Source organism: Sparus aurata, chromosome 1 (assembly GCF_900880675.1).
Source record: "Sparus aurata chromosome 1, fSpaAur1.1, whole genome shotgun sequence".
NCBI lineage: Eukaryota > Metazoa > Chordata > Actinopteri > Spariformes > Sparidae > Sparus > Sparus aurata.
In genome coordinates, this window is record NC_044187.1 from 19,493,782 (window position 1) to 19,520,087 (window position 26,306).

The window sequence follows — 26,306 nt, forward strand, 5'->3', positions numbered from 1 at the left end:
TTAACCTGTGTGGTGGGTGACAATAGCTCAGTAGGACCCCTGCACTTCCAGGCCTGTCTCAAGTGCTGCCTGTCAGTAGTTAGAGTGCTCTCTTTCTAGTCAGGCAGCCCGCTCCAGCGCCTCACTATGGCCTCAGCTGGGGCCTCCCAAGACCCCCGCAGTAAAGAGAAACAATGTCACAACGCCAGCCTCTCCAGTCGGCCACCACCAGCCCCACCGAGACTGGCTCGGTGGATATAACCAATGTGGTTAAAGTTGCACCATTTTTCCTCCGAAGTGGTCTGTGCTGTGTTCAAGTGAAGTGAAGTAGCCCTTTCTCTGTTGCACTTCCTGCAGATCACTTGTCAATCATGCAGTAAATTAGCCATTATGGGGGCGGCGCGTATATGGTTTCTCGGACTGTGTGTTCTCTTTTTCAACGCAGTCACACACTTTCAAAATCGTTCCCTGAAAAAAGTATTCCATGAAATTTAGCCAGCGTGCGATGCCCAGTTTCACCCTGCAGGTCACACACTTTATGTCCGTCAGTGGTTCCTCTGTTTGTTCCAACCAAACCACTGTTGCTGCTGGAAACATTAAACGCATCACTTACAGACTGAGCTACAGGAGTTTTTCCCTGGGAAAAAGTTATGTTACTTTGAAAAAAAAAAAGGACTGAGGTTGTTGTGTCGACATGGGAAGTCGCAATATGATTGATGTTCAAGTGGTTAAAAGGCCACTAAATAACGGACAAAATAGAATGACATCACCTTGTTCTTTATAAGTAATTTTGTGGTTTTCCCTCTTTCTATGTCACGAAAAGAAAAAAAAATAGATTAAAATGTCAGACGCGTGAATTATCACATGAATCTAAAGATCTTTTCATTTTAATATTTATTTATTTTCTTATTTATCATTTTATTGTGGAGGGACAAAAGCTAATAGATCTGTTGTCCCTTATCTGTCTTGAAAACTCCCAAAATTACAAAATGCAGTCGATGGTCTTGTCCAAAAATTACACAAAAAGTGTAAAAGAAGGGAATCCTTTCCTTTGGTGAAACCCAAGACAGTAAACAACCTCTGCTTCAAAAACCTGGACCAGACAGGAAATCACAACAATTTGTGTGTGTGTGTGAGAGAGGGAAAGAGTATATATGTGTCCGGCCCTGGCTACCACTGAACAATAAATTGTGTGTCTGGAGCGTGAAATAGACTTAGACTATTGAGAAGAAACCACAGTAGCTTCAACTACATCATTTGTGTGTGTGTGTGTGTGTGTGTGTGTGTGTGCGGTATTTTATTGCCCTGCTTAATGTGGAGGACTTAAAGGAAGCATGCGCGTCCTCTTTGGTATTCACAGAGAGAGAGAGGGGAACAGAGGAAGGAAAGGAGGGACCAGGTAGTACAGATTGGGGAAGGGAAGTAGAAGGAACGATGAGTTTAAGGAAGGAAAGAGGAGGAAGGAAATGGAGAGGAGGTATGGAGAAGGATGAGTGAGACTGAAGAAGAGGGGGTTTAGATGAAAACGAAGCACGTTAAAGGCCAGTGGGATGGAGGTAGGGGAAAGATGAAGGAAGGAATGTGAAGAAAAAAGAAAGGAAGGAAGGAAAAGGAGCAGTGGGACAGAGGGAAAGCAGGAATTTCCAAAGGAAGGAGGAAGAAAGAGGATGGGTGGGAAAAATCAAATCAAAAGGAATAAAAAAGAGAGGAGGAAATTACGGGAGTGGAAAAGAAGAGCAGGAAGGAAAGAAGGGAGATGGAAGGAGAAGGAGTTAATAGAAAGAAAAGGAAGGAAAGAAAAATGGGTAAAGTGGAGAGAAGAAAAAAGAGTGGGAAGCAAGTAGGAAGGAAGATGAAAAACAGAGGATGTGTGTGAGTGTGTGCGCGTGTGTGTGTGTGTGTGCGCGCGCTGTGTGTGTGTGTGTGTAGGCAAGGGTGAGAGGTCCATGTCTGTCTTCACCAGGATTAAGCTTCAGCCTTATTACAGCCTCATTACATCAGTCCACTTCTTCCATTACACACACACACACACACACACACACACACACACACATCCTATGCTGTGTGTGTTGCTGGTGCACACACGCACATGCACAGACACATATGCATTTAAAAACAGTCGCTGTCTCAATCAATCTCTTAGAGGTCAGGACTGGATTTTGGTATTCTGGTAATGTTAATCAGTTTATGTGTATGTAAGTGTGTTGGTCTGTGTGTGTGTGTAGGTGTAGGTGTGTGTGTGTGTGTGTGTGTGTGTGTGTGTGTTTGTGTCTCACAGCTGTTCAATGCATTACCAACTAATATGACACTCCCGGTGCACCCACATACACACACACACCCACACACACACACACACCCTGCTAATCTAATTTAGCTAACAGCGGCAGCCTTCAAACAGCAGTCTGAGGTGTTGTTGCTCACACAGCGCCCCCTATGTCCCATCTGCTGGAATGGAGCCAGTCTGAAGTCACTCCTCAGCTCTGACCTGCACACATCCTCTATATTTGGGACACAGAACTCATGGTGGACATTGTAGCGCGTCAGGTCGTATTTCGGTCGGACAGGCTCGTGTTGTGCTGTGGTTAGTATATGGAACAGTGGCATCGCTCAGGTCTGAACTCAGCTCTCAGTCTGCGAGAGCAGAAATGTCTGAACTTGTCCAGTGGAAACGCAATGAGCTGCACTAAATACAGCCCCGGCTAGTCGGGATGTATGGGATCAAACACCACGAAGGCAGCGTGGTGTGGGTTTACAGAAGAGCTGCCTTTTAAGGATGTGATAAAAGGAAAGACCACAGCAATAAAATAACACCCAAAAAACATGCATATCATACAAAATGAATTGGACAATCTGCCTGATATTCCATGTTGATTCACAAGTTTTCTTAAAGTCGAGCAGGGGGTCTGGATGACTATATGAACAATGGTGGCAGCTTTTTTGGCACACACGGAAACAGTTGCTTGTACTGGCAGTTCGACAAGAGTTTGCTTTGAAAGTGAGACATCAACAGTAGAGGAAGAAGAAGAAGAATCCAGATCATTTCATCATGTAAAAGTAATATTACAAAAAGTCCTGCATTTAAAACTGAAGGTATTGTCAGTAAAATGTATCAAAAGTAAAAAGTACTCATTCAGCAGGAGAATGGATTGTCACATCTTAATGTCATTTTATATAATGTATTAGATTATTATTACTGAGGAATACATGTGTCTCATCACACTATTTTCACCTGCAAACTGAAATTTAAACATGTGAAAAGAAAACAATGTCACATGCAAAGTGGACATTTACACACATTTATTGGCTTCTTTCACATGAATGAAAATTTCACCATGTGAAATGAATGAATTAATATGCAACTGGCTTTTCCCCCCCACGTGTCGAACCAAAACCTGGCACACAAAATCACATGAAATGTGCTTTTTCACCAAAAAAATAAAATCATAACTGAGTACTGAGTACAACTTGACATTGACATTCATCTGTGTTTTTGTTGCCAATAAGGCGATCCGATCACAGACAGGTCAACGAAAACTCTGACATACGGACACAAAAACACAAACCTCTGCAGCAGGCGCAGGTTTGTAGTGGTGGCCATGACCGCTGAGCAAAGATAGCAGGAGGGGGGAGTGATATAGACTAAAGATTTGATTGAACGACTGCTATTGATGATGGATTGAACATCAGTGCTCAAGAAGTAACTAATACTCTGAGTAGCATTTGAGAAGAATACGTTGTACTTTCAGTAGTTTTACTTGTGATTGTTTCAGTTGATTCAGTTCTCCACTGGTACAGAGTGAACAAACACTGAGCGATGACGTGATATTTTAATGTCAAATAGAAGTTATAGTTTGTCTTAACAAACAAATGTATTGTCACTGGGAATCAATCTCTTTAAAACCAATCACCAATACCAATTTCCTTTTCACGGATGACTTGTGTGCCTATATGTATGTGTGAGCGTGCACATGTGTATTTGCGTGTGTGTGTTTGTGTGTTGTCTGGCTGGAGTCCAGGAGACTTAATGGCCAACACTGTTTGCCTTCATGGCCCGTCTTTCCAACCCGCTGCTCATAGGAATGCAGAACACACACACACACATACACGCACACATACACAGTAATTTTGTTCACTTAAACACATATGGTGTTTCGGTCAGAACACAAAAAGCCCCAACAACCGACGAAGAAAGCGTACAAGTAGTCCAGACTATGCATGACTTCTCATACTCACTGCTGGCCGTGTGGAAATGGATCTCGGCTTTTGTTTGGACGTGTTTGCTCTCTTCTTCGCTCCTCGCCTCTCTTTCGCCTCTCACTCTTTGTCGTCTCCCATCATTGTCGGATATTGTATTTATTTTGACACAGCCCAATAAACATAAATTGTTCTCGGGCATGGCGTCTTTGCCAGTAACTGCCGCATTTTAGCGCCAACGTGTGTGTGTGTGTGCGTTTGCGTGAGTGTGTGCAGAGCGGACAGTGGACAGATGGTGCAGGACAGCTGGTCCAGAGTGACAAGTGTGTGTGACCCGAGCCTCTACGGTGGTGAAAGAAAGAAAGACAACATTGACGGAGAGAAACTATTTGAAGAGGAATATTTCAGCTAGCCTGCGATTGCCAGGAGCTGGCAAACAGAGGGCTGGGGGAGGGAGGAGGTGAGGAGGGGGGCTTTGGAGACATCTTGAATAGATTTGGAGCAGGAGAGAGAGGAGGAGGAGTAGTGATAAAAGAAAAGCTGAAACTATGCCTTTCTGCCAATTTGTTCTTTTTTTTTTATCTGAATAGTGCTTGGATTTCTTTCTGATGGCAACAAATGTTGTTCTTCCATCTTTTTGTCCTCCCCTCTGGCCGCCTCCCCTCCATCTTCCTGCTCGCTCTCCCCCTCTCCCCCCTCCTCTCTCTGGTCTAAAAGCATTGTGCAGGTGTTGGGTCAGATACTGTAAACCGTCGCCCTCACAGAGCCCAGCGGCTGACTGATGAATCCCTCATTTCCCTAAACAGCCCTGAGTAGACGATTGACAAGAGGTTCATTCTCACACGGAGTTCAAGTGAGAGGCCTCAGGGGAGGAAACACTTTCTGTCTCTAACACACACACACACACAGATATACACACATCCTAATAGAGCCTGACGGGAGAAATGTGATCTGTCTCTGGGCTTATTGAACCGATGATGAGGACCTTGCTCTTCCTCATCCTGTCTGTAAACGCAGCTCCATCCACTGGTATTTCTGTGCATTTTGAATCATGATAAAGAAAGAAGCTGGAGGGAAAACAAACAAATAAGTGTTTAATTTAAGTTTGCACGGTTGACTGAGATGGAAAAGTTGGCCTTTTAAAAAAGAAGCGATGCTGGAGAGGCTGATGAGAACACACTTTTGAAATAAACAAAGGGCACTGCAGAACCTGATTATACTTCCTCTGTAGCCTGAGAGTCGGCACTGTCCCTCATAAACACCAAAATGTCTGGTGTGTAGTAAGCCACTGGTGATAAATGCTCTCTTCACTGGGAGAAGAAATAAATTGCTATGATACATTCGCCGGAGCTGAAAATGTGTTGATTAATCAATTAATTGACAAAGAATTATTCAGTAAATTCTGATGCGATAAAGTTTAACTTCTCTGGAATGTTGTAAAAATGTGCCCAAAAGTCATACTTGAATGACTTCAGTTGAAATGAAAGTATCTGATATAAAAAGTACTTAGGTTAAAGTCTTACAGTATCTGATGTTGAATATACCTTCATACAAGCAAAGACTCACATTTAAGAAGTTATAGTTACAGAGAAGCTGCGATGGAATGTAACTATTTACATTTGGTTAAGAACTGGACTTAAGTACAATTTTGAAAATAATCCATCAGTAATCATTTGCTGTCTTTGTATTCGCCAGTGTGTCTTGTTTAGTCTACTAGAAATTACAATCACATTTTGAATTATTTATATTGCCCAGATGTCATCTCCAATTAAATAATGAGGAAATGTTATCATTGTATCTGCCAGTCTCACCAATTGTTCATATTTAGACTGAAATTAACATTGACGATGTCATTTAATCAAGTTTTTTTTAGCTTCAGCTTAAGTTTGATAAAACTTTTAGTGATGAGACCCTGAAGCACTTGAAGAGTTGATTTGCAAAAACCAGTGCTAGTTTGATTGATAGTCCCTGCAGAGGACGGAGACGTCTGTTGACCTGTTCGTTCAGGTTGGGGACGAATCGTGTTTTTGTGTTATGTTTTCATGCAGAAAAGATCAAGAGCGGGTTGAAGTGCAAGGTTGACATGTTTATTTTATTCACCTTTAATTAAAACCACCATGAACTTGACCAGAGCGCTTTCCTTGCCTTAACTTTACCACTGACAGGAGTTTGGACGCTAACCCTCCAGTTTTCACCCCCCGACCACCTCCTCATGATGAGCGTACTGTACATAAATATAACACCCCCCGCCAAGAAACGTTGCCAGGAACAAAATCCAGACTGCGATTACATGTATGCTTAGTATCTGTCTGTCTTGTCTGTCTGTCTGACTGTCTGTCTGTCTGGCTGTCTGTCTGTCTGTCTGTCTGGCTGGCTGTCTGCGTGCATGCATGAAGAGGCCCTCGCCAGCTTGTCACTCTGAGCTGCTGGGTAAACACAGGGAAGGAAAGACAAAACCGCACACTGTGCTGAATTAAGACGAGATGTATGTCAGTGTGTGTGTGTGTATGTGCGTGTGTGTGTGTGTTTGTGAAAGAGAACGTAAGTGTGTGACTGTGTGTGTGTGTGTGTCTGTGTATGTGATTATCCTGGCCTGTCTTGTCATGGTTTGTAAACTGTGAATAATGACACCAGAGTGAGTAAGTCATCGCCACTGCAGTCCTTTGCTGCCACACACACACACACACACACACACACACACATCTTATGCCTCTTTCCACTGCTTCACTACGTAACTCCTCATTCCTGATGTACAAACACTCCCCAACCACAAAACGTCTCATCTGAGGCTCGGCTGTCAATCACACTAAAAAGTGCTGTTAGAGCGAGAGAAAAAAAAAAAACTGACCTCTTTATTTCATAGCTGCTAAATTGTTTATGAGCTGTTTATCTGTTTATTTCCATGTCATCCGCGGTTGTTTGTTTTCCGCGTCGAGCCACACGGAGGGGCAGATGGGGCTTTTAGCTTTTAATGAATTCGATTTAACGGCAGGAATCAGACTAATATAATGCACATACAGGATGAGGCCCGCCACGCTCGCTCTCACCGCCTCGCTACTCTCTCCCCAAAGTTAAATGTTTTACTTCTAATCCGCCGCTTCTGGTCGACTGACGGGGCCGGATGACAGATGAATAGGAGGAATGAATGATTGATGGATGAAAAGAGTGATGCAATGATTGAGCGATCAGGAGAATGCTGCAGCGACTGATGGATGAAGCGAGTTGTGGGGGAGAAAAATAGATGGAAGAACGAAGTCTGAAAATGACAAAGGATCGTTGGGCGCCAGATTGATACATTATCCCGCAGTGGGAGCGTTTTTTCTTTTTTTATTTGTAAGGCGTTGGGGTTTTTTAAGTGGAATGGAGGCAGACAAGAAGGGAGGAGGCAGCTCTAGCTTATTGGGTCATGGAGTTTGTGGTGGATCAGGTCAAAGACGTGGGTGAAAAACTTTCTGACCTGGCAACGCAGGCTGAGGCACTCACACACAAATAGAGCCAGACACGCGTCCATGTGCTGTCACTCTCTATTTATCTATACTATTTATTATTGTAAGGCACTGTAAGAGGCAAACAGGAAAAGGATATGATGTCACTGACCGAGAGTTTGTGGCAACCGAGTGGTCTGGCAACGCGTCCAGCGGTGGTCATTTTAGCTGCGGTGTGTGTGTCTGTGTCTACATCTCTTGTGTGCTTTGGATGCTCTTCCAGGCAAAAGACTGCAATAAATTTGGTCATAGTGCTGAGCTGGTTTTAAAATTCACACACACAGAGAAACACACAAGCGCGCGCGCACACACACACACACACACACACACACACACACACAACTGTCATAGGCAGTGTGTAGGTGTTAGAGCTGGGGGTTATTGACTCGTAGAGACGGAGACAGCAGCGAGCAGCGAGTGAACACACTGCTATCGGAATACGATTAATACTGTCTGGCTGATGGATTAGACTCATTACACAGGGAGCAGGGCAAAGGAGGGCGGTGGAGGGTGGAGAAGATGTGGGAGAGAGAAGAGAGGAGAGGGAAGGGAAAGAAAGGGTGGAGAAGGAGGATTTAAGACAAGAGGGGTGAGAGAGCCGGTAAGGAAGTGAAATGCAAGGACCGAAGGAATCGATGGAGGGGAGGGGGAGAGCTGAGAAGTGACGTTAGAAATCTTCCGTTGCATGAAGATTCTCTGTGATTAAAATATTTAATGTGGATAAGGGAAAACAAATCTTTAGAGAGATCTTTCCTCTGTGTCAGACTGCACTCTACGAGGATTTTCATATTTTAAACTGGCAAGCAGAGCGTGCTGAAAGAGTCAATCGTAGATGGAGATAACTGTTATGACAAGATATTATGTCAATTTTCTTTATTCCTGTGAAAACAACTAGATTTCTATGTTTTTTCTATGTATTATCTTTAGTCATCACTCTGCTGTCGTGCCAGCCAGTGATTGTATCTGCTGTATCTGTTGCTCCAGGACCATCAGTGCAGCTGAGCAATCACACAGCAACTCGGAAAAAAACGCACATGGAAGTAGTTATCCTTCCCAACACGTGGTTAACATTGTGAAAGGGTTTATTTCAACCCAAACAGTCTTTTCCCCAAAACCTAGCCAAGCGTTTTTGTCACCCAAACCTAACCAAACTGATAGAAAACTGAAAAAGAGATCAATAACAAGAAAACTTAATGAAAAAACAATAAGTCAGTAATACAACAGTACATTCCAAACGGGAAGTTCACCCCAGACGTGTTGAACCCATTCAGCTACAACAGTGACAACAGACTAACGGGCGGTAGATGGAAGTGAGACTTTTGGTCAGTTGCAGTCGTGTTCCTGGAACAACATGAACTATGATGTTGGAGCAGCACAAACACAGTGATAGTCAGAAAGACCATTTAGTCCTCTGAGCTGATAAATGCAGTTGTTGGCCAATCATCGCATGCCCAGTAGGTTCTAGTTTGTCGCTGTGTGAGCTGCAGATTTACTTGTGAATGACAAAGACAGCTCATTCAAGCAGCACTATTTTCACTTATACTTATACTTTATATTTATATTTCCAAAAGCATCAAGGATCCTGTAAAGACTTCTGAATTGTAAGCTAAGGTACATAAGTCCACTCTGAGTCACTTTCCAGTAGTTTAGAAACATGGCTTCTAGAGGGCGCTGGTCAACCAAATCCAGGTTTTCTGCTAGCTTTTAGCCGCACAAATGTGTGTTTGATTCTTAAGCACATTTACTGTCATTACTTCCTGTGTTTTGTATTTTTTCATCATTGAATCCGTCTGAAACATTCTCTTTCAGTGTGATGCTGCAGGGTACCTGGCAACTTACAGTGCACACTGTCAGTAAACTCTTGTGCTTTTCACTCAGATTTTATCAATTTATCACAGCAGCTCAGTCGGCTTCGGTTCTTATGCATGGTTACATTTTCCCCCCTTCAACTTTTTGTTCCCACCAAGTCTGTTGTAAAAGTATTCCGACATGGCCACAGAAGGCCACGGAGACTAACACGTAAGTCTGAGGACCGCAGGTGCACACCAGGACACCCCTTTCTGTCGAGGCAGCTTTATATCTAAATATCATCCTCAGATGTTTAGAGGGAAGCCACGTTCCTGTTACTAAGTGCTTCTCAGCTTCGCCTCACATACAATTACTGTATTACTGCAAGCCGCTGTCCATTCCTCTTCTGTCTGTGTGTGTGTGTGTGTGTGTGTGTGCGACAGATGTATTCCTCACTTGTCTATAATTACACGTGTAAACATTTCTGATGATGTCATGGTCCCAGACCGCTGACTAATCTGTCCCTGGGCTGGAAAGCGACGTAATCAGTCTGGTTTAATACACACACACACACACACACACACACAGACATACCATGCATGATCTTTATTTTTTCAGCTTTGTTGTTTTACCAGTTAATCTTCTCATATAGATGTGATAAGAAATGGCTGTTAAGTGTGTCGTTTCCTCAGCAACAAGATGCTTTGGCAAGCAGCTTACAGCTGGCTTTGTTAAGAGCTTACTACAGAATAAAAAAAAACACTCTGGTCGCTGAATGGAAAGTGCTATTTATGTAGGAAATCAGTAGGCAGAAGTTACAGTAGCATTTCTACCAAGCAATCATCTTGGAAGAGACACTGCAAAACAAAACTCCTCAGAAGCAGAAATAACACAGCAGCCACCACAAGAGCTTTTGTAAACTGAACACTCTGTAATGTTACAACTTTTGGAGGCAACACACACACACACACACACACACACACACACACACACACACACTCTTCTGGCTGATTGCCATCCCAGTTGCCAGACAGGCGCAGTCACGCACACACAGGGGACATCCTCTCCATCAAGTCAAAATGTCCCCTAGGTGTCCACCCTGGTCCAGTAACCATAGCAACCCTCATACCTGGCATTTAAAGTATGTGTGCGAGGCGTGATGGGGAATGAGCAGAGCAGACAATGAGATGGGAAAACGAGGAAAGAGGGGAAGACTGCAGATCTGTCATTCATGAGCAAAGTCAATATTAGTTTAAAAGAGAGGCTGAAAGACGTGTGTGTGTGTGTGTGTGTGTGTGTGTGTGGGAGGGTGTGTGTGATTCTGCATAATGAGAGCAACGTTGTACGATTTCTATAGTCATGTTGTGCACGCGTCGTTTTTAGATTCTACAAGCCGAGATTTCCAGGATAAACTCTGAACCTGGAGATTCGAACACACACATACACACACACACACACACACACACACACACACACACACACACAAACACACACATTCCTCCACATTCCAAGGTGCCAGTCTTGCTCCTGTGTGTTCAATAATCCTCTGCATTGTCTCCTCCAGCTCCTTCCCCCCCACCATCTCCTCTCTTTTCTTTGGGGGTCTTTCTCCTCCTAATTGCTCACAGAAGTGTGATCTTTGGGGGTCCACTTCATGGCATTGCTCCCTGAATTAGCTGAAGGATCCACACCCACACTCACGCACACAGAGTCCCAGATTTAAGTCTTTCTCCATGACTGTCCCGTCCTAACACCCCTCCATCTTCCCTCTGGGAGTGTCCGTGTTATCTTCTGTATTCACGTTTCTCTCTGTCTGTCCATCTCGTCCTCACTTTCTCTTCCTTCTTCCTCTTAGACTCCTTCCAGCTCCCTTCTTTGCCCATTCACACATTCTTATACTTAATAGGATTAAGGTCTCCGAAAAGGATTTGAACAAGATGATTAGTTTACTGCTCTGCCAGCTCCGGCCCTTACCCAGTCACAGACACACTCTCTCTCACACACACACACACACAAACACACACACACACACACATGCACACACACATACGCACACACACACACACACACACTGGTATATCAGGAACCTCCCAGTTTGCTGGACCTGGGAAGAATCTCGTGGCAGAAGGGCACGTACAAAAGAGTTTCAGAAACTGTATAACAGTAGGTGAGAGTGTGCGTGTGTGTCCAGTGTGAGAGAAAAGAGGATGGAGGAGGGGAAGGATGAGGGGTGCATGTGTGTGAGAATTGAGTGCTGCTCTTTCATGCCCAGGTCTTCTTAGACACGCAGGGCGTCAAAAGCTCCTCTGACTCTGAAAAGACCCTTTAGAAAAGCAGCACTAAGCTCTTAACACTGGAGACCTGACTCTGTGAAGCACACTCACGCACACACGCACACACACACACATCCGGGGCCACCAGAGGTGAGAAAAAAACAGACAAAAACGAAGGTCAGAAGATAGAGGAAAATATTGCTTCCACACAATTTGACCTGTGGAAACTGGTTAAATGTGAAAACAATGTGTTTACGTGATTTGACAAAAATTCTTATTCTTTTGCTTTTGTTCAGCAAACAACTAAATTGCGCATCACAGCCAAACATCTGCTAGAGACACCACATCTTCTGTTGAGACTCAGCTGGTGAACTCTCTGTTCTGCCCACTCCTGTTCTCTCTTAGTTTAAACGTGTTTCAATTTAAATATTTTTCTGTTTCTGCCATCAAACAGCTGAACAACAACTTTAAAAAATTGTTTGATCACACTAACCACCTGTTTAACAAAGCAAGCATGATTGAAAAGCTCTGTTTCCCCCTGTGCAAACTAAAATAAGACACTGGTGGCCTCATTTTAACTTGTCAGAAGATGGGATGACGGGTGTGATGATGAAAAGAGCAATTTTTCAGTGACCAGCAGAGTTGACAATAGTACACACACTGTGTACTTAAGTAGAAGTTAGAAAGTAAAGGCTCTGGAATGTACCCAAAGTATAAAAATTAAAAGAATCGCTCTGAAGGTGATTTCTACCAGCCAATATTGTGCAAAGCTAAATGACCCTTGTCACTACGTGCTTTTATTTCCCTTTCCAGTCACTGTCTCTCTCTGTCTGTTTCCATCTCGTTATGTCCTTTATGGTGTTTTCGTCTTGCTATGATTGCTGAGCATGATACGCACTGAAATCAATCCTGTGATGTTGAAAAAAAGCAACATGCAATGCACACAAAATAAGAATAAGCTAAATTTCCCACCAGTAGCATTCCAAGTAAAGTAACGGGCCTGTTTTGAAAATGTTAGGAGTGGAAAGTACAGATTTTTGCATTACAATGTAGGGAGTGAAAGTAAAAAGCTAGTTAAAAAAGAAATAACTTTAGTACAATTTTTAACTATTTTCTGCTACTTCATACATCCACTCCACTCCATTTATACTTGAAACTTTTACTCCACTACAATATTGTACTTTTTACTACATTACCTTTGTTTGATGTCAAAGCCAAGGTGGCACATTTTTAAATGAACTTAAAATTGTATCGGTTGTTATGATCAGTCGCCCCACAGTATACAGTACATACATGTACACATATGCAGTATTTACTTTAATTTGTACTATTTATACATTAGCACATTTATTGGAGGCAGTTTATGAGGTTGCATGCAGCTTCCTCTGGAGCCACAAAACACTTTACAATGTACACTACTTTTTCCACATATGCAGCAGTGCCCCCCAGACCTGTAAACACACTTTAAATTGGTGAAGTCACCCTTTAATTCTTACTTTGCATCTCGTCAGTGCACTGTTGGCTGTGTGTGTGTGTGTGTGTGCGCGCGCGTGTGTGTGGGTGTGCGTGTGTGTCTGTGTGTGTGTGTGTGTGTGTATGTGTGTGTTTCACAGGGTTCCTAACTTAGCAGCGTGATACAGTTCCTGTGTGGATTTAATACCTCCGGCCTCTTCAAACAAGAACACACACACACTCGCGCACATGCACACACACATACTGGCAATCAGCAGGAGCCTCTTTTAATGAAGGTAACCTCCCGGTTTAGGCACAGGGGCAGAGGTGAGGGGTTAAACCTTGGGGAAGTCCAAAAACAAGAGCGGAGTGAAGGAAGAAAGAGAGAAAAGAAAGGTCGACGGGAGAGGAAGCCAGACAAGGCTAACGGGAGAAAGAGAGGGAAAGTGGTGGGTGGGACCGCTACCAAACGATTTAACTAAAGATGAAATTGAATCAGGTGTCTTGGCGCCAAACTGAGAAAGAAAATCCACTCCTAAGTCCCTGAGAAGTCAATTTCCTAGTCGGAGTAAAGATTACTATTCAGACTCTCTCTCTGCTTCTCTCTCTGGTGGTCTGAGTGATGAATAGGGTTTAGAGTGGCCTCCTGCACTTCCCTTAAGAGCCCTAAAACAAACCCAAACTGCCAATCACATATGCATGCATGTACTCTGTCTGTGTACGTGTGTGTGTACGTGTGTGTGTGTGTGTGTGTGTGTGTTTGCATGCGCGTGTGTTCTCTCTCTGTTGTTGTAAATCACAGGGACAGAGGGACGTGAAAAATCAATTTTCAATCATCTCAGTGCATCAAAAGATAAATGTATATGTCAAACACACACACACACACACACACATACACACACCCACACTTAGATACTGTACCAGTCATACACTTTAAAACCCTCTCACCGTGTTTACCGTGGCTGCATTACTGTAATAGGGGCAGAGAAGTGACTTGTAGGTTCCCAAGTGGACATGTTAAGTGTGTGTGTAAACACACTCAGGCCGAGATCAGCTGACCGTGTGCTGTCGTTCACAGTGAGCTCTGTGTGAGGCTTCAAACATCGACGTGCACACTGTCAAACTGTCAACTCCTCACATATGACACATTAACAAGGTTTTACTGATCTCAACATCTGATAGGCAGATGAAGTGGATGCAGACTGTGTGTGTGTGTGTGTGTGTGCAGAGTTAAGGAGCACATTCTGGGAGTTTATTTGGTTTTGGAGTTCCAGCGGTTAAAGGACTACGGCTGTTTTCCAACAACCCCCCCTCCGGTCCTGTAAAAACAGTATCAGGATACACTCTATTTGATTCAGACCAGCCGCTGTGTGTGCGAGCGTGTGTGCGTGTGTTTGTGTGTGTACATGCATGAGGAAAAGCACACACATGTGTGTTTGCGCTTTGTGTGTGAAACAGCAAAGGTGAAGCCTCTTTTTCATCTGCCTCTGTAAAATGTTATTCCAGGATCACACTGATTGATCCCAGCATCAGTGAGCATAGTAACAAGATGTGAACTTGCTTTGTGTGTGTGTGTGCGTGTGTGTGTGCGTGTGTGTGTGTGTGTGTGTGTGTGCAGGTAGTTAGGTACAGGTGCACATGTTCTTGCCCACATATGAAGTTATTTTACATTTGTCGGTCAATTGAATTCCCTGCATATCGCCAGCAAACACAATCTGTGGCTGCATTGAACAGTTATTTCAGCCTTTGTCATTTCCCAGAACAGAAGCTGGTGTCCTCCAAAACCGGTCCAAAATTCAAAGATATCCTATCAAGCATGATTCAAAGCGCCAAATTCTTCTATTTTAGAGGCAGGAACCTGTAAAAGTTTGACATTTGTGCTTAATAAATGTGACTTTATGCGATGTTTGATCATCAAAACTATAATACATTTAAAATGAATTATAGAAATGCCTCTGAGTAGAGGTTAAGTGCACCTTGGGGGATAGAAATGCTAAAATTTTGGTTGTTGCCATTAATCTTCCCTCCTTTGAGGCCAAAACTATCTTGAATATAAATAAAACATTTGGTGTATGAATTATGCTGTTTTCTGCCATCACAGCTCCAATCTATGAGGATAGACATTTTGTCTTGCCCTAACTTCCACAGATTCTTACAGGCCTGTGAGTGAGTGATTGAGCAAAGAGCAAGCGAGCGAGTGAGTTTGCTAGTCAGCATTTGCCTGCAGATGTCATAGTCATCAGTGTCGAGGCAGACCAGTGAGGTCCTACTTTGTCACCAGTGCCACTGTTGACATCTGTTCCTTTGCTAATAAGCTGCGGTTACCAGAGAAAGTTTGTTCAACTTGGAAATTAAGCGTACAAAAGGCAATCACTCAGGGTCCTCTGTCTGTTAAACATCCTCTCCGTCATTTTCCTTTGTTCCAAGAGACAAATTATCCCTCCAGAAGCAGCAGGTGGTAAACAAAAGAGATGGATGATACCTGCAGTGCTGGTTCTACCCACACAGGAATGTGAGGAATGTGTCTTGGCATTAGCTGTTAGCCGATTAGCATGGTGGGGGTCAAGAGCTGGGAGGTCAACGGTGAAAGGTCAAATAGTCTGTCTGGAACTTGGCAGCGGGTGACACACACACGCACGCACGCACGCACACACACACACACACACACACACACACACGGGCAGTGTCTAACAGTCTAACATACCATTAGGATGGATAAGTGTCTTGTTTCCAGATGTTCTAGCTTGAAGTTTTTTGCATCTGCCATCCTGTAACGCCTTCAAACTCAGATCTGTAGTTTATTTAAATTTGCGTGCATGTGTGTGTGCTAGCGTGCTCTACTCCTCGTTCCGTGTAACTATTTGCGTTTACATCCCTCAGCACCTGCGTGCGTGTGTGTGTGTGTGGGGGTGACCTTCACTAAATCAAGTTGCTATACCAACCGGTGATAGCTTGTCTTTCACTCGGCAGCAGGCGGCAGATTTAGTAAATGTCAGACACCTGTTCATGTGTATTTATGTGCTTGTGTGACTGAATAGCAACATGAACACACATGACTGCGGTAAATTTAGTGTCGCTTTTTTTTTTTTTTTTCGAGCTGCAGATTAGTTAAAGTGGCTGAAAATTAAATCTGTGTAAACCCTAGAGCCCTCTCACACACACACACACACACATACACACACATCACTCACTCCTTAAAAGCAGAAAGGGGGGAGGATGAGAGGAGGAAGAGAAAGCGGTGAAGGAAGCAGAGGTCACTACTGCCCCCTACAGGTTGTTTGAATGTTGTTTGTAGCCTCTTGTACCTGAGTTGGATGGATGTTCAAAGCAGACAGTTGGACGGCTCCAGATACATTCGTCACAGGCAGCGTTCTTTGTGTCACTGAGAAATGAATCACGCCAGCTGATTATATTTGGCAAAGGAGTGCTCTGTGTGCGAGGAACTCAATTTTGCAGATGATCTGTCTCGCTCTGAAGTTGCCCCGCGCTGCATTTTGGTGATTACATCAAACACTTGTGCTGCAAAGCAAGTGGCTCAGTGACAGCCTGGCTTAACACTCTTCCACCTTATTTCCCCCTCTTTCTTCTTCTTCTTCTTCTTCTTCTTCTTCTTCTTCTTCTTCTTCTTCTTCTTCTTCTTCTTCTTCTTCTTCTCTTTCTCTGTGTCCAGTGATCTCAGCGAGAACCAGATTCAGGGAGTTCCGAGGAAAGCCTTCAGGGGAGCCGTGGAAATCAAGAACCTGTAAGTGGCATTTGGTCCAACCGTGTGTGTGAGAGTGTGGTGTGTGTGTGTGTGCACATGTGTCACTCAGTGTGTTTGCAAATGTGCACAACCCCCATGTGCCTGTGCATCAATATTTCATTGTGTTAAATGTCATGTGCCTCCTGCTCACTGTATTGACCGGCACCGCTGCTCATTAGCAGCTCTGTGTATTTCTGTGCCTGTGTGTGAGTGTGTGAGTGTGTGTGTGTGTGTGTGTGTGTGTGCGTGTGTGTGTGTGTATGTGTGTGTGTGTGTCCTGTGGTCGTTACATCATCTGGCATTTCTGTTATTTTCTCCCTTTGTTTTGCCTCAGTCGTAGTTATGATGATTAAAGGTAATTGGTGGTCATTTTTGCAGGTAAAGTAATTGCCCAGCAGTAATTCTAAATATATGGATTTTTTTGTTCAGCTATTTGCTGCATCCTACATCCACATATTTATTTTCTTTGAATGTCTCGCAATTATTGTTAAAGGACAGGGCTGTGTGTGTGTGTGTGTGTGTGTGTGTGTGTGGGTGTGGCAGTGTGTGTGTGTGTGTGTGTGTGTGTGTCTCGCATTAGCATGCGGGCGACAGCACATGATTTACTGTCCTTATGTCTTAATTAAATTGTTTCAGCAAAGCGATTCTGAGAAAAGGGAATAGAGAGAGAGAGAGAGAGAGAGAGAGAGGGGGGAAAGAGGTAAAGAGCAGCGCATACAAATTAGACGTCAGACAGAAGAGCAGAGCAGGAAGAAGGAATGGATACAGAGATAAATACGTTGAGAAATACATCTACAAAGAACCATGAGCTCAGGAGACAGAACTAAACCAAAAAAGGAAAGTGAGTGAGAGCGAGGGCAGACAGAGAGGAGGGAGTTGATGCATTTTCCTCTGTCTGTCTGTCTGGTTTGAATTTCACCTGAAGATGTAGTGTGAGACACTTTCCATTCTTACAAGAGCTTCCTTTCCTCTTTCCTTTTGTGTGTGTGTGTGTGTATGTGTGTGTGTGTGTGCAGCCAGTTGGACTACAACCACATCAGCTGTATAGAAGATGGAGCTTTCCGAGCGTTACGTGACCTGGAAGTGCTGTGAGTACTCGTTTATTCAGTCACCCTTCTAACAACGTCAGCAGAGCTTTTGGTGAACGACGAGCGTGAACAGCGAATATCCTCGTTGACCTTTAAAAGACTGCATTGCCCGTGCAGCTCCTGAACAAAGACAGTTTCATGATAATTCACTATCATCTTGGAATTAATTCAGGCGATCGCCACATCATCAGTGCCGCTGTGGAGACCAGTTGTCGGTCCTAAAGTCAACCTGACTGAGAAGCTTCGAGATGTACTGAATGACTGATGTTCATTGTCATCAATTGTGTGACTTCAATGTCAAGACATATCAGAAGCACCATCCACTTTTATTTCAGTTCTGATCTGATTCAGATACTTAAATTTAGACATGTCATGATGGTGATACCAATACTAGAATCCCTTTTTATTAAAAGAGAAAAAACAATGTAATGTGTTCTTTAAGCAATTAATTTAAAGGGTTGGTCAGGCAGGCTTCACAAGTGTAGAATTGCTAATTGCTATGGCAACTCCTTAATGTTTTGAAAAAAATGTAACAAATCAAGGGCACAGCAATGCTACTACCAACTACTCGTGAGTTGATTTTTCTATGAATTAGTTCAAAAGTAATAAAGGAATTTCAGTGCAATGGTAAGTTGAAAAATCTGACAATGGAATCGGTATGTGGATCTGTGACGTCAGTCCGATGTCCAGTAGGTCAATTGTGTAAGCACCAGCGCCCTGTACCGATATTGAATCAGATTGGTCCCAACGCTAATACATTTTTTAAATCGGACACAGGCATTTAAATCCAGTTAAAAAAGCAAAAAAATATATAAAAGTTGGATAATTTGTTACATATGATGCACAATAAGTAGTGGGCAAATCATTTAGAAGATCATTTGTAGTCATTTTATATCAATATCTTGTGAAGTGCTTATTTTGTTCGTTTAAAGAAAAAACTGTTTTCTGTATGATTCTGTGCCGAGATGTCGAGAATTTCGATGTTGATCCAAGAGAGAATGGTGACAATATGTTTTGAATGGTGAAAATGTTTTAATATTTAAGTTCATCAAGTAGATTTTTTAAGGCGGAAGTGACAAATGTAACGTAAGCTCGCCAGATCTAATTCTCACTTACCAGCCACCTAAATATGTCTGATTTTTTTTTCTTTTTACTAATGCCCATGCATCAGTCCCTTTGAATTTAACAAAAATGTTAAACACCCTATCTCTCAGTGTTAAGGAAAGTGAGTTCCTGGTTCTGTCCGTTAATCCACATCTGCGCCAAAAGTTAACAGGGTCTTTTCTGGTGTGCGAATCATCAACGTGCGACCCACGTTCCATTGAAATCTGTTCAGTAATTTATGTGTAATCCTGCTGACAGACCAACAAACAATCGGACACGGGTTCAAAACATAACCTCCGTGGCGGTGATGGTGACACTGATTTACATGACTCCCGGCAGAGAACAGCTTCCTTACCCTACTTTGCTGACTCAGTCACTTCTCTGTGTTCGTGTAACAACCTTGAAGAGTCCAGTGAATCTATCTGCTGTTGTGTTTCCTGCTCTTTTCTCTCTCCAGCACCCTCAACAACAACAACATCAGCCGACTGTCTGTGGCCAGTTTCAACCACATGCCGAAGCTCAGGACCTTGTAAGTGGCACCGCCGAGTATTTTGTACACATTGCGGTCTCGGCGGGGAAGAATTCCTCTCATCCGTGGCCGTTTGTACAATTGATTGATCGATCTGTACTCGCACCTCTCCCTCCTCCACTTACCCTGCTTCTGTCTCCCCATCCTCAAATCTATTATTTCTCCTCCAACCTGTTCTCACCACCTGTCTGCCCCCCTCCCTTTCTTTCCTCCTCTCCCTCCTCCTCCTCCTCCTCCTCCTCTCCTCCCCCCACAGTCGCCTGCACTCCAACAACCTGCAGTGTGACTGCCACGTGGCCTGGCTGTCAGAGTGGCTGCGACAGCGCCCCCGACTGGGTCTTTACACGCAGTGCATGGCCCCGCCACACTTGAGGGGACACAACGTGGCGGAGGTGCAGAAGAAGGAGTTTGTCTGCACAGGTAGGTTGAGTTGACGCATTCGCTCTGTCGTCTGTTCTGTGACTGGCATCCGCTCAGCGTTTTACAGTGGCAAACCCATCTTTGTCTCCGTTTTGCTTTTTCTCACTATCTTCTGCTCATGCTTTTCAAGATGAGGACGAAGGCAAGTATTCATCTTCCATCGCATGGCTTGGCTCTAACCCCACGCTCTGAAATATCTAGGGATCAGATTCTCTGCTCAAAGAGCGCAAGATTAAAAAAATGATACTATAGATAGACAAGGTCACGATCAGGTGTAGAAACAGAAAACTCTCTCCCCGCCTGCACACTTTGTTGCCTCACTGCCGTTTCACACTTTCTGTCAGCTTCGGCATCCTTCACTTTTGGGGATTTAAACCAAGCATTACTATCATCCATGGATAATATTGGCCCTCTGTCTCTGTGTAGGTCACCAGTCGTCATCATCTTCCTCCTGCAGTGTGTTACAGTGCCCAGAGTCCTGCACCTGCAGTAACAACATTGTGGACTGCAGAGGGAAGGGACTGACAGAAATACCCACCAACCTGCCTGAAACCATTACTGAGATGTAAGGCACACGTACCATATTTAAGCGCACACACACACACACACCTGCTGTACTCCGAATGCAAATAAAAGCACACACAATCGCTCGGTGCAGTGATATTTCTCTTGCTCTTTCACTGTGCTCCTTTCCATTTTCCTCCTTTGTCTCCTTCCACCTTTCTGTTTCACTACTTCTCTTTCTCTCTGTGCAGTGGAATAAAACCACACATCTGTGAAATGAGAAAGCCTGGTCATGCAGCTCTTCCCTGCTTAAGAAAATAATGAAGGGATGAGGGAGGAAGAATTGAAAGATTAATCTGAAGGACAAGGAAGATCGTATCTCTATCGATAAAAAAGAAAGGATTGAGCCAGCAGATTTTTAGCGACACATATGAGGCTTGACTCAAGGATTGACTTGGGCTGAGACTTGATTTGAGGGCAAAAACATTCAGGTCTCGAGCTCTGGCCTGGACGAAACTGAATAACAGCTCTAATCAGGCCTTGTGTTGCCAACATAATAAACATTTAATTATGGGGTCTAGAGATTAAAAGGAATTTGTGTCAGTTATGTAAAAAAAAAAAAGGAGATGTTGCCAAAGCTTTTCATGGAAAGTGTTCAATTACTGTGACAATTTAATGGTAAACACTCAGAAACCTTTGCTTCAAATCACCTAAACTGTGACTAGTGGACATCACACTGACCCGGCTTGGACATATCTCATTGGATTTGACACTTGACTGGAGACCTGATGATAATTGAAGACTTGACTTAGATTTGTCTGGGTTTATTTGAGACTTGACTTGTTCTGATTTTATACCTGACTTGAACCATGCTCTAACAAGGCTTGAGACTTGACTTTTACTCAACTGACTTGAGATTCGAGTATGGACCAGATTTGACCAGATTTGACTTTGTGTACTTGAGTCAAATGATTTGAGAATTGACCTGAACTTTTCTCAGTTGACTGGAGCCTTGAGACCTACTTCTGCAAGACTTGGGACTTGACTCAAACCTCTCTTGATTGAGCCGAGTCTCAAGACTTGAGACAAACTTGGACAATACTTGAAATTTGACTTAGACATGTGTTGGTTGATTCTAACTTGACTTGCACTTGATGTGGTAATAGATTGGAGATCAGGTTTGACAAGACTTGGGACTTGACTTGGAAATATCTCAGTTAATTTGAGGTTGACTTGAGACTTGCTTTTTTCAAGACTTCAAGATGTTTACATACCTATTGATCTTTAGTGTTGGGTGTTGGTTTAGCTGAGACCTGACTGGAGACCTGCTTAGACAATAGTTGTAGGACCTTTTTATTCAACTTGTCTCTTGATTTATTATTTGTCTTGAGACCTTCAAGACTCACGGCCTGTGACTCAACGCTTGGACTTGTCTTTTGAATTTATACCTGACTTGAGACCTGCTTAAGGACTTGAGACTACAGTTGAGATGTAGGTTAAAGAGACTTGACTTGAATTTTTCTCAATTGACTCTAGATAGACTGAAGATATACTTTCTCAGGACTTCACGCTGTCACTGCATTTTTATTCACTGATTTGAGACACAAGTTGAACTATTGTTGGTTGACTTGAGTCTTGACATGAGATGTGCTGCGACAGGACTTTTAGACTTCATGTGGACCTGCCCCAAATGACAGAAAAAAAACAGAAAATACAACAGTATGCTCCTGTGCGATCAGTCAAAAATGTTCGTACTGAAGCTCAAACTGGACCAGAGCTGAACAGAAGAGAACAGCAAAATGGAAAACAAACACATTTTAGAGAAATGTTTCACAATGGGATGGTTGGTTTGCAAATCATGTTCCAGCGCCTTTCTTGCCACGGTGACTAAACATGTGAAATGTTTAGAGAACGGCTGTTTGGGTCTGTTTTGTTTGCCCCCTCCCTCCCTCTCCAGCTCTCTTTCTCTCTCCCGGCCTGGCTTGAATTGTTTGACGCAGAGTCAGACTGGCACTTAATGGAACACTGCCCAGACAGTCAAGGGTGTGCTCGCCTGTGTGTTTGTGTGTACGTCTGACTGTACGCATGTTAAAGAGGGCAAAAAGATCAGAGAGATGTGACGGATTTTGGCAATGGTCATCAAAGCCCTTTATCTGGAAACATTCCCCTTAGGTAGAGCCCCTGGGAACGAGTAGCAGTCAAGGATACAGCAGAGATAGCTCTGTGATAGGGGAATGTTAATGTCGCTCTTCAATGGTCTGTGTGTATGTTTGGTTCCAGACGACTGGAGCAGAACGCCATCAAGGTGATCCCAGCTGGGGCCTTTTCTCCTTATAAGAAGCTGCGCAGGATGTGAGTAGATGAGGAGATACATGTATTTTGCACCCTGTCAACCACCTACAAAAACGTAGTGTTTTTGTCCCATTTGTCAACCTGAGTGTTTCACTTTCCATGTTTCAAACTTTGTGCCTCTCTGTCTCTTGTTTTCTCTTTTTTCCTTTGGCCCTGTTCTTCACAGAGATTTGAGTAATAACCAGATTTCAGAGTTAGCGTCGGACGCCTTCCAAGGTCTGCGCTCCCTCAACTCTCTGTGAGTAGTTATTATGTTTTTATTTCTGATGCAGTTTACACAAAACACCACAAGTTAGCTCTTTGAACCTTGTGTCCTACTGAACCAAGATCTGTGCAGTCCACATAAAAAGCTGCTGTTCATCACAACTTGATTTTGTTTTTGTAGCTTTAGACATCACCTCTATCTGTTATGTTAACACTGTACTCACCAAGTTAATTTATGGGACATGGGAACACAATAACAAAGCAAGCGAGAGGGGAAAGAAACACAAAGCAGCCAGACAGGCTTTATATAAGAAATAAGTTAAGCCAAATGATCTTAACCACTTGATTTGGAGGGGAAAACAAAAGTGAGCATGTCCAAATGATTCCTCAGAAAAGTTTAGCAGTTCGCTAGACGCAAGTTGAACCAGGAAGTCAGTCTGTGTATTGTGATGTATGTTTACCGTGAAATATCTGAGTCATAATTCATCAACCAAACAATAGCCTGTCAAGTTTTGGATTCCTCAACATGCTAACACTGTGTGCAAACTCTGTATTCTGCATTTAAAGAGTTTGTGTCTTTTTATCATCTTTTCAAACCCAGAAATACAATAGCTGAATTGTAATTGTAAACTATCAATATTAGCATCTCTGGTTGCTATGACTACTAACTTTTAGCTACAGTTGTAAGCTGGCATTACTTCCGAGGGCAAGAGTTAGCATATTATTAGCTAACTATATTATAATAGGTAAGAAGGTTACATGAGAGCCAGTTCAATCTAATCCCGCATATTTAAATCATTGTCAAACCTTGGTTACCGTTAGTGCTAATAATAATTGGGCTCTGCTGAACTTCTGTGTAATGCTGGATACTTTTAGCTCGCTAGCTCCAGCAGCATTAACATAAACAACTCATCCACAGGTTTGTATAGAGAACCGAGAGAGAAGGGGAAGGTCTCATTTTTCACGCCGCGTTACAATCCGCTCACTAATGGTCAATAAAAAAGTAATTAATTAAGTTAATTGCTTCAAATTGGTGAGCAGAGCCCCTTTAACAACCTTTTATTTTATCGAAAATGAACTTGCCTACCACAATGGTTTGATAAAAAAGAAAAAAAAACTTTTTAAAAAATAAAGAAAACGGTAACATTTCTGTTGTTGTCGCAACAAGTTTTAATGATTTTAATAAATACTAAATATTATATCATATTTGCCTCATAAATCAATAATGCACTCCCGTGTCAAGCAATCCAAATACAATGAAAGAATGTGACACACTTTCGACAAGCACGTTGATGCTGCCGGCCTCCTCTTCGGTCTGAATCACAGGTCAGACCATCTGCTTTGCGTGTGAAGCTTTGTGAAGGAGGACGGCGGAGAGAGGAGCCGGAGAGGGACCGAGGGATGTAGAGTTATTTCATGATGGAGTTATATTAAGGTCTCCTCTCTCTAAAGTCAATAATTCATAAATGCTGAATTGCTGAATGGAGGCTTCTGCCACCTCATTACACATTCACCACAGAGAGAATGGGACACACAAATTCATGCTGACACACCACATACAGTATGGCTTTCACATTAGGCTGCGTTGTGTGTTCATTGTGTGTCAGGGTTCGGTTATAGAGGATGTAAATGAGCCATCGATTCTGTCTGAATGTCTGTCTGTACGTGTGGACGTGTGAATGTACGTGCTAATGTGTGTGTGAGACATAAATGAAGCATCCACTCCCCGGTTGTGTGTTTCCCAACCTCAGGTCTCTCAGGGACAGCCACTCAGCACAATGAAATAAAAGCCAATCTAAAACACATGTCTTTAGACTGCCTACATACACAGTTCAACTCAGCATGGAGCGTAAAGATGACTGATAACTCTCCCTGTGTGTGTGTGTGTGTGTGTGTGTGTGTGTGTGTGTGTGTGGGCGTGTGTGTGTGTGTGTGTGTCTGTCTGTCTGTCTGTGTGTGGGTGTGCGAGTGTGCCTGAGTGTGTCTGTGTGTATTTGTTGGGCGAGGCAGTGGAAGTCTCAGCCTTGACCTGTTTGTGTACATAATCTGGTGTATTTATAAAAAGCTTTTCTCTGATAACGGAGTGCATTACTCACACCATGAGTCAGATTTATGGAGTTTTCTTTTTTATTGTGACATTCAGATGAAAAGTGTTCATAACTAGTTCTACTTTACCTCCTTAGTGTTGAATTACAGCCAGGTGTTGGCACAGAGTCACAAAGCTGATGTTTTTACTGGTGTCAGCCATAAAGGAAACAAAAAAAATGGGCTGGTATTGTTTTTGATTGAAGGTCTTATCATTTCAGGTCTCAATGTTTTCCTCTGGATGTTTCTGTGTTATTCTCACCAAAGAGCCAAAGTCCCACCCTCTTAGCTTTTATGCTGCGTAATGCTGACAGAATTGGAGGAACAGAACTGTTAAACCTCTTGTTACTCTAACCTGGGAGGGTTAAATCCTTATTCCAAGATGGTTACACCCATAATTTGGCTTGTAGTCGCACCAGATAAATCGCCCAAATTTATTATTTACTTTTCATGAAGGTCATCTGCATTGTAAGCACATTCATACTACTTTTTTAGGGCTATAATCATGCCTGACAACTTAGAAAAAGATTTATGAAGTATCACAAGTGGTGGACATTTATAACCCTTTATACCTTCATGCCAAGGTGACAACAGTGTTTGAAAAGAAGAATCTGAGTCCCTGGTTCAGGCCCAGACACAACGAACCAACATCAAAGAACTGCCATTAGCAAGTTAGCTTAGTTAGCCGCGGTTCAGATAGGAGCTTGAAGACCAGAGTTTAGTGTTTACACTGCTAGCACAGGAGATTTGGACTGGGATGGGCGAACTGTTAAGCATGCTAACAGTACATCTCTCTGAAACACAATACATTGACCCCACGACTGTTATTTCCTCACATTCGAATGATATTTTCAGTTGAACGCTTTCAAACTAAATTCTTACGTATTGCCCCTTTAACTAAAGGGACAGGACTTTAATTATTTTAATTGTGTGATATATTATCTTAGCTTATACATATTTGGTGAAACCGCAAAAAAAAAAAAAAAATGTTAGTGTTAAAATCAGATTTCAGTGAGATATAACCTCTTGACGATGGGGGCTTTGCAGCCATTTTGCCACGGATTTGAATAATTTGTAGCTGTCAGACACATTTCCAATACCCTGTGA

At 43.0% G+C, this 26,306-nt stretch overlaps 1 protein-coding gene across 14 annotated transcripts in view; it reads left to right on the forward strand.

Moving 5' to 3' along the window:
* slit2 (slit homolog 2 (Drosophila)) overlaps nt 1-26,306 on the forward strand; it is a 97,867-nt gene that overhangs the window by 42,616 nt on the left and 28,945 nt on the right. For 8 of the 14 annotated variants that reach the window (XM_030421124.1, XM_030421227.1, XM_030421150.1 and 5 more), the window contains exons 5-12: nt 16,842-16,913; nt 17,930-18,001; nt 19,563-19,634; nt 19,891-20,054; nt 20,185-20,196; nt 20,481-20,619; nt 22,839-22,910; nt 23,077-23,148. In XM_030421124.1, coding sequence (XP_030276984.1) covers nt 16,842-16,913; nt 17,930-18,001; nt 19,563-19,634; nt 19,891-20,054; nt 20,185-20,196; nt 20,481-20,619; nt 22,839-22,910; nt 23,077-23,148 — 675 coding nt within the window. Of the gene's footprint in view, nt 1-16,841; nt 16,914-17,658; nt 17,755-17,929; nt 18,002-19,562; nt 19,635-19,890; nt 20,055-20,184; nt 20,197-20,480; nt 20,620-22,838; nt 22,911-23,076; nt 23,149-26,306 lie in introns of those variants that run through there. The other 6 variants (XM_030421134.1, XM_030421167.1, XM_030421191.1 and 3 more) reach the window with 2 other exon arrangements.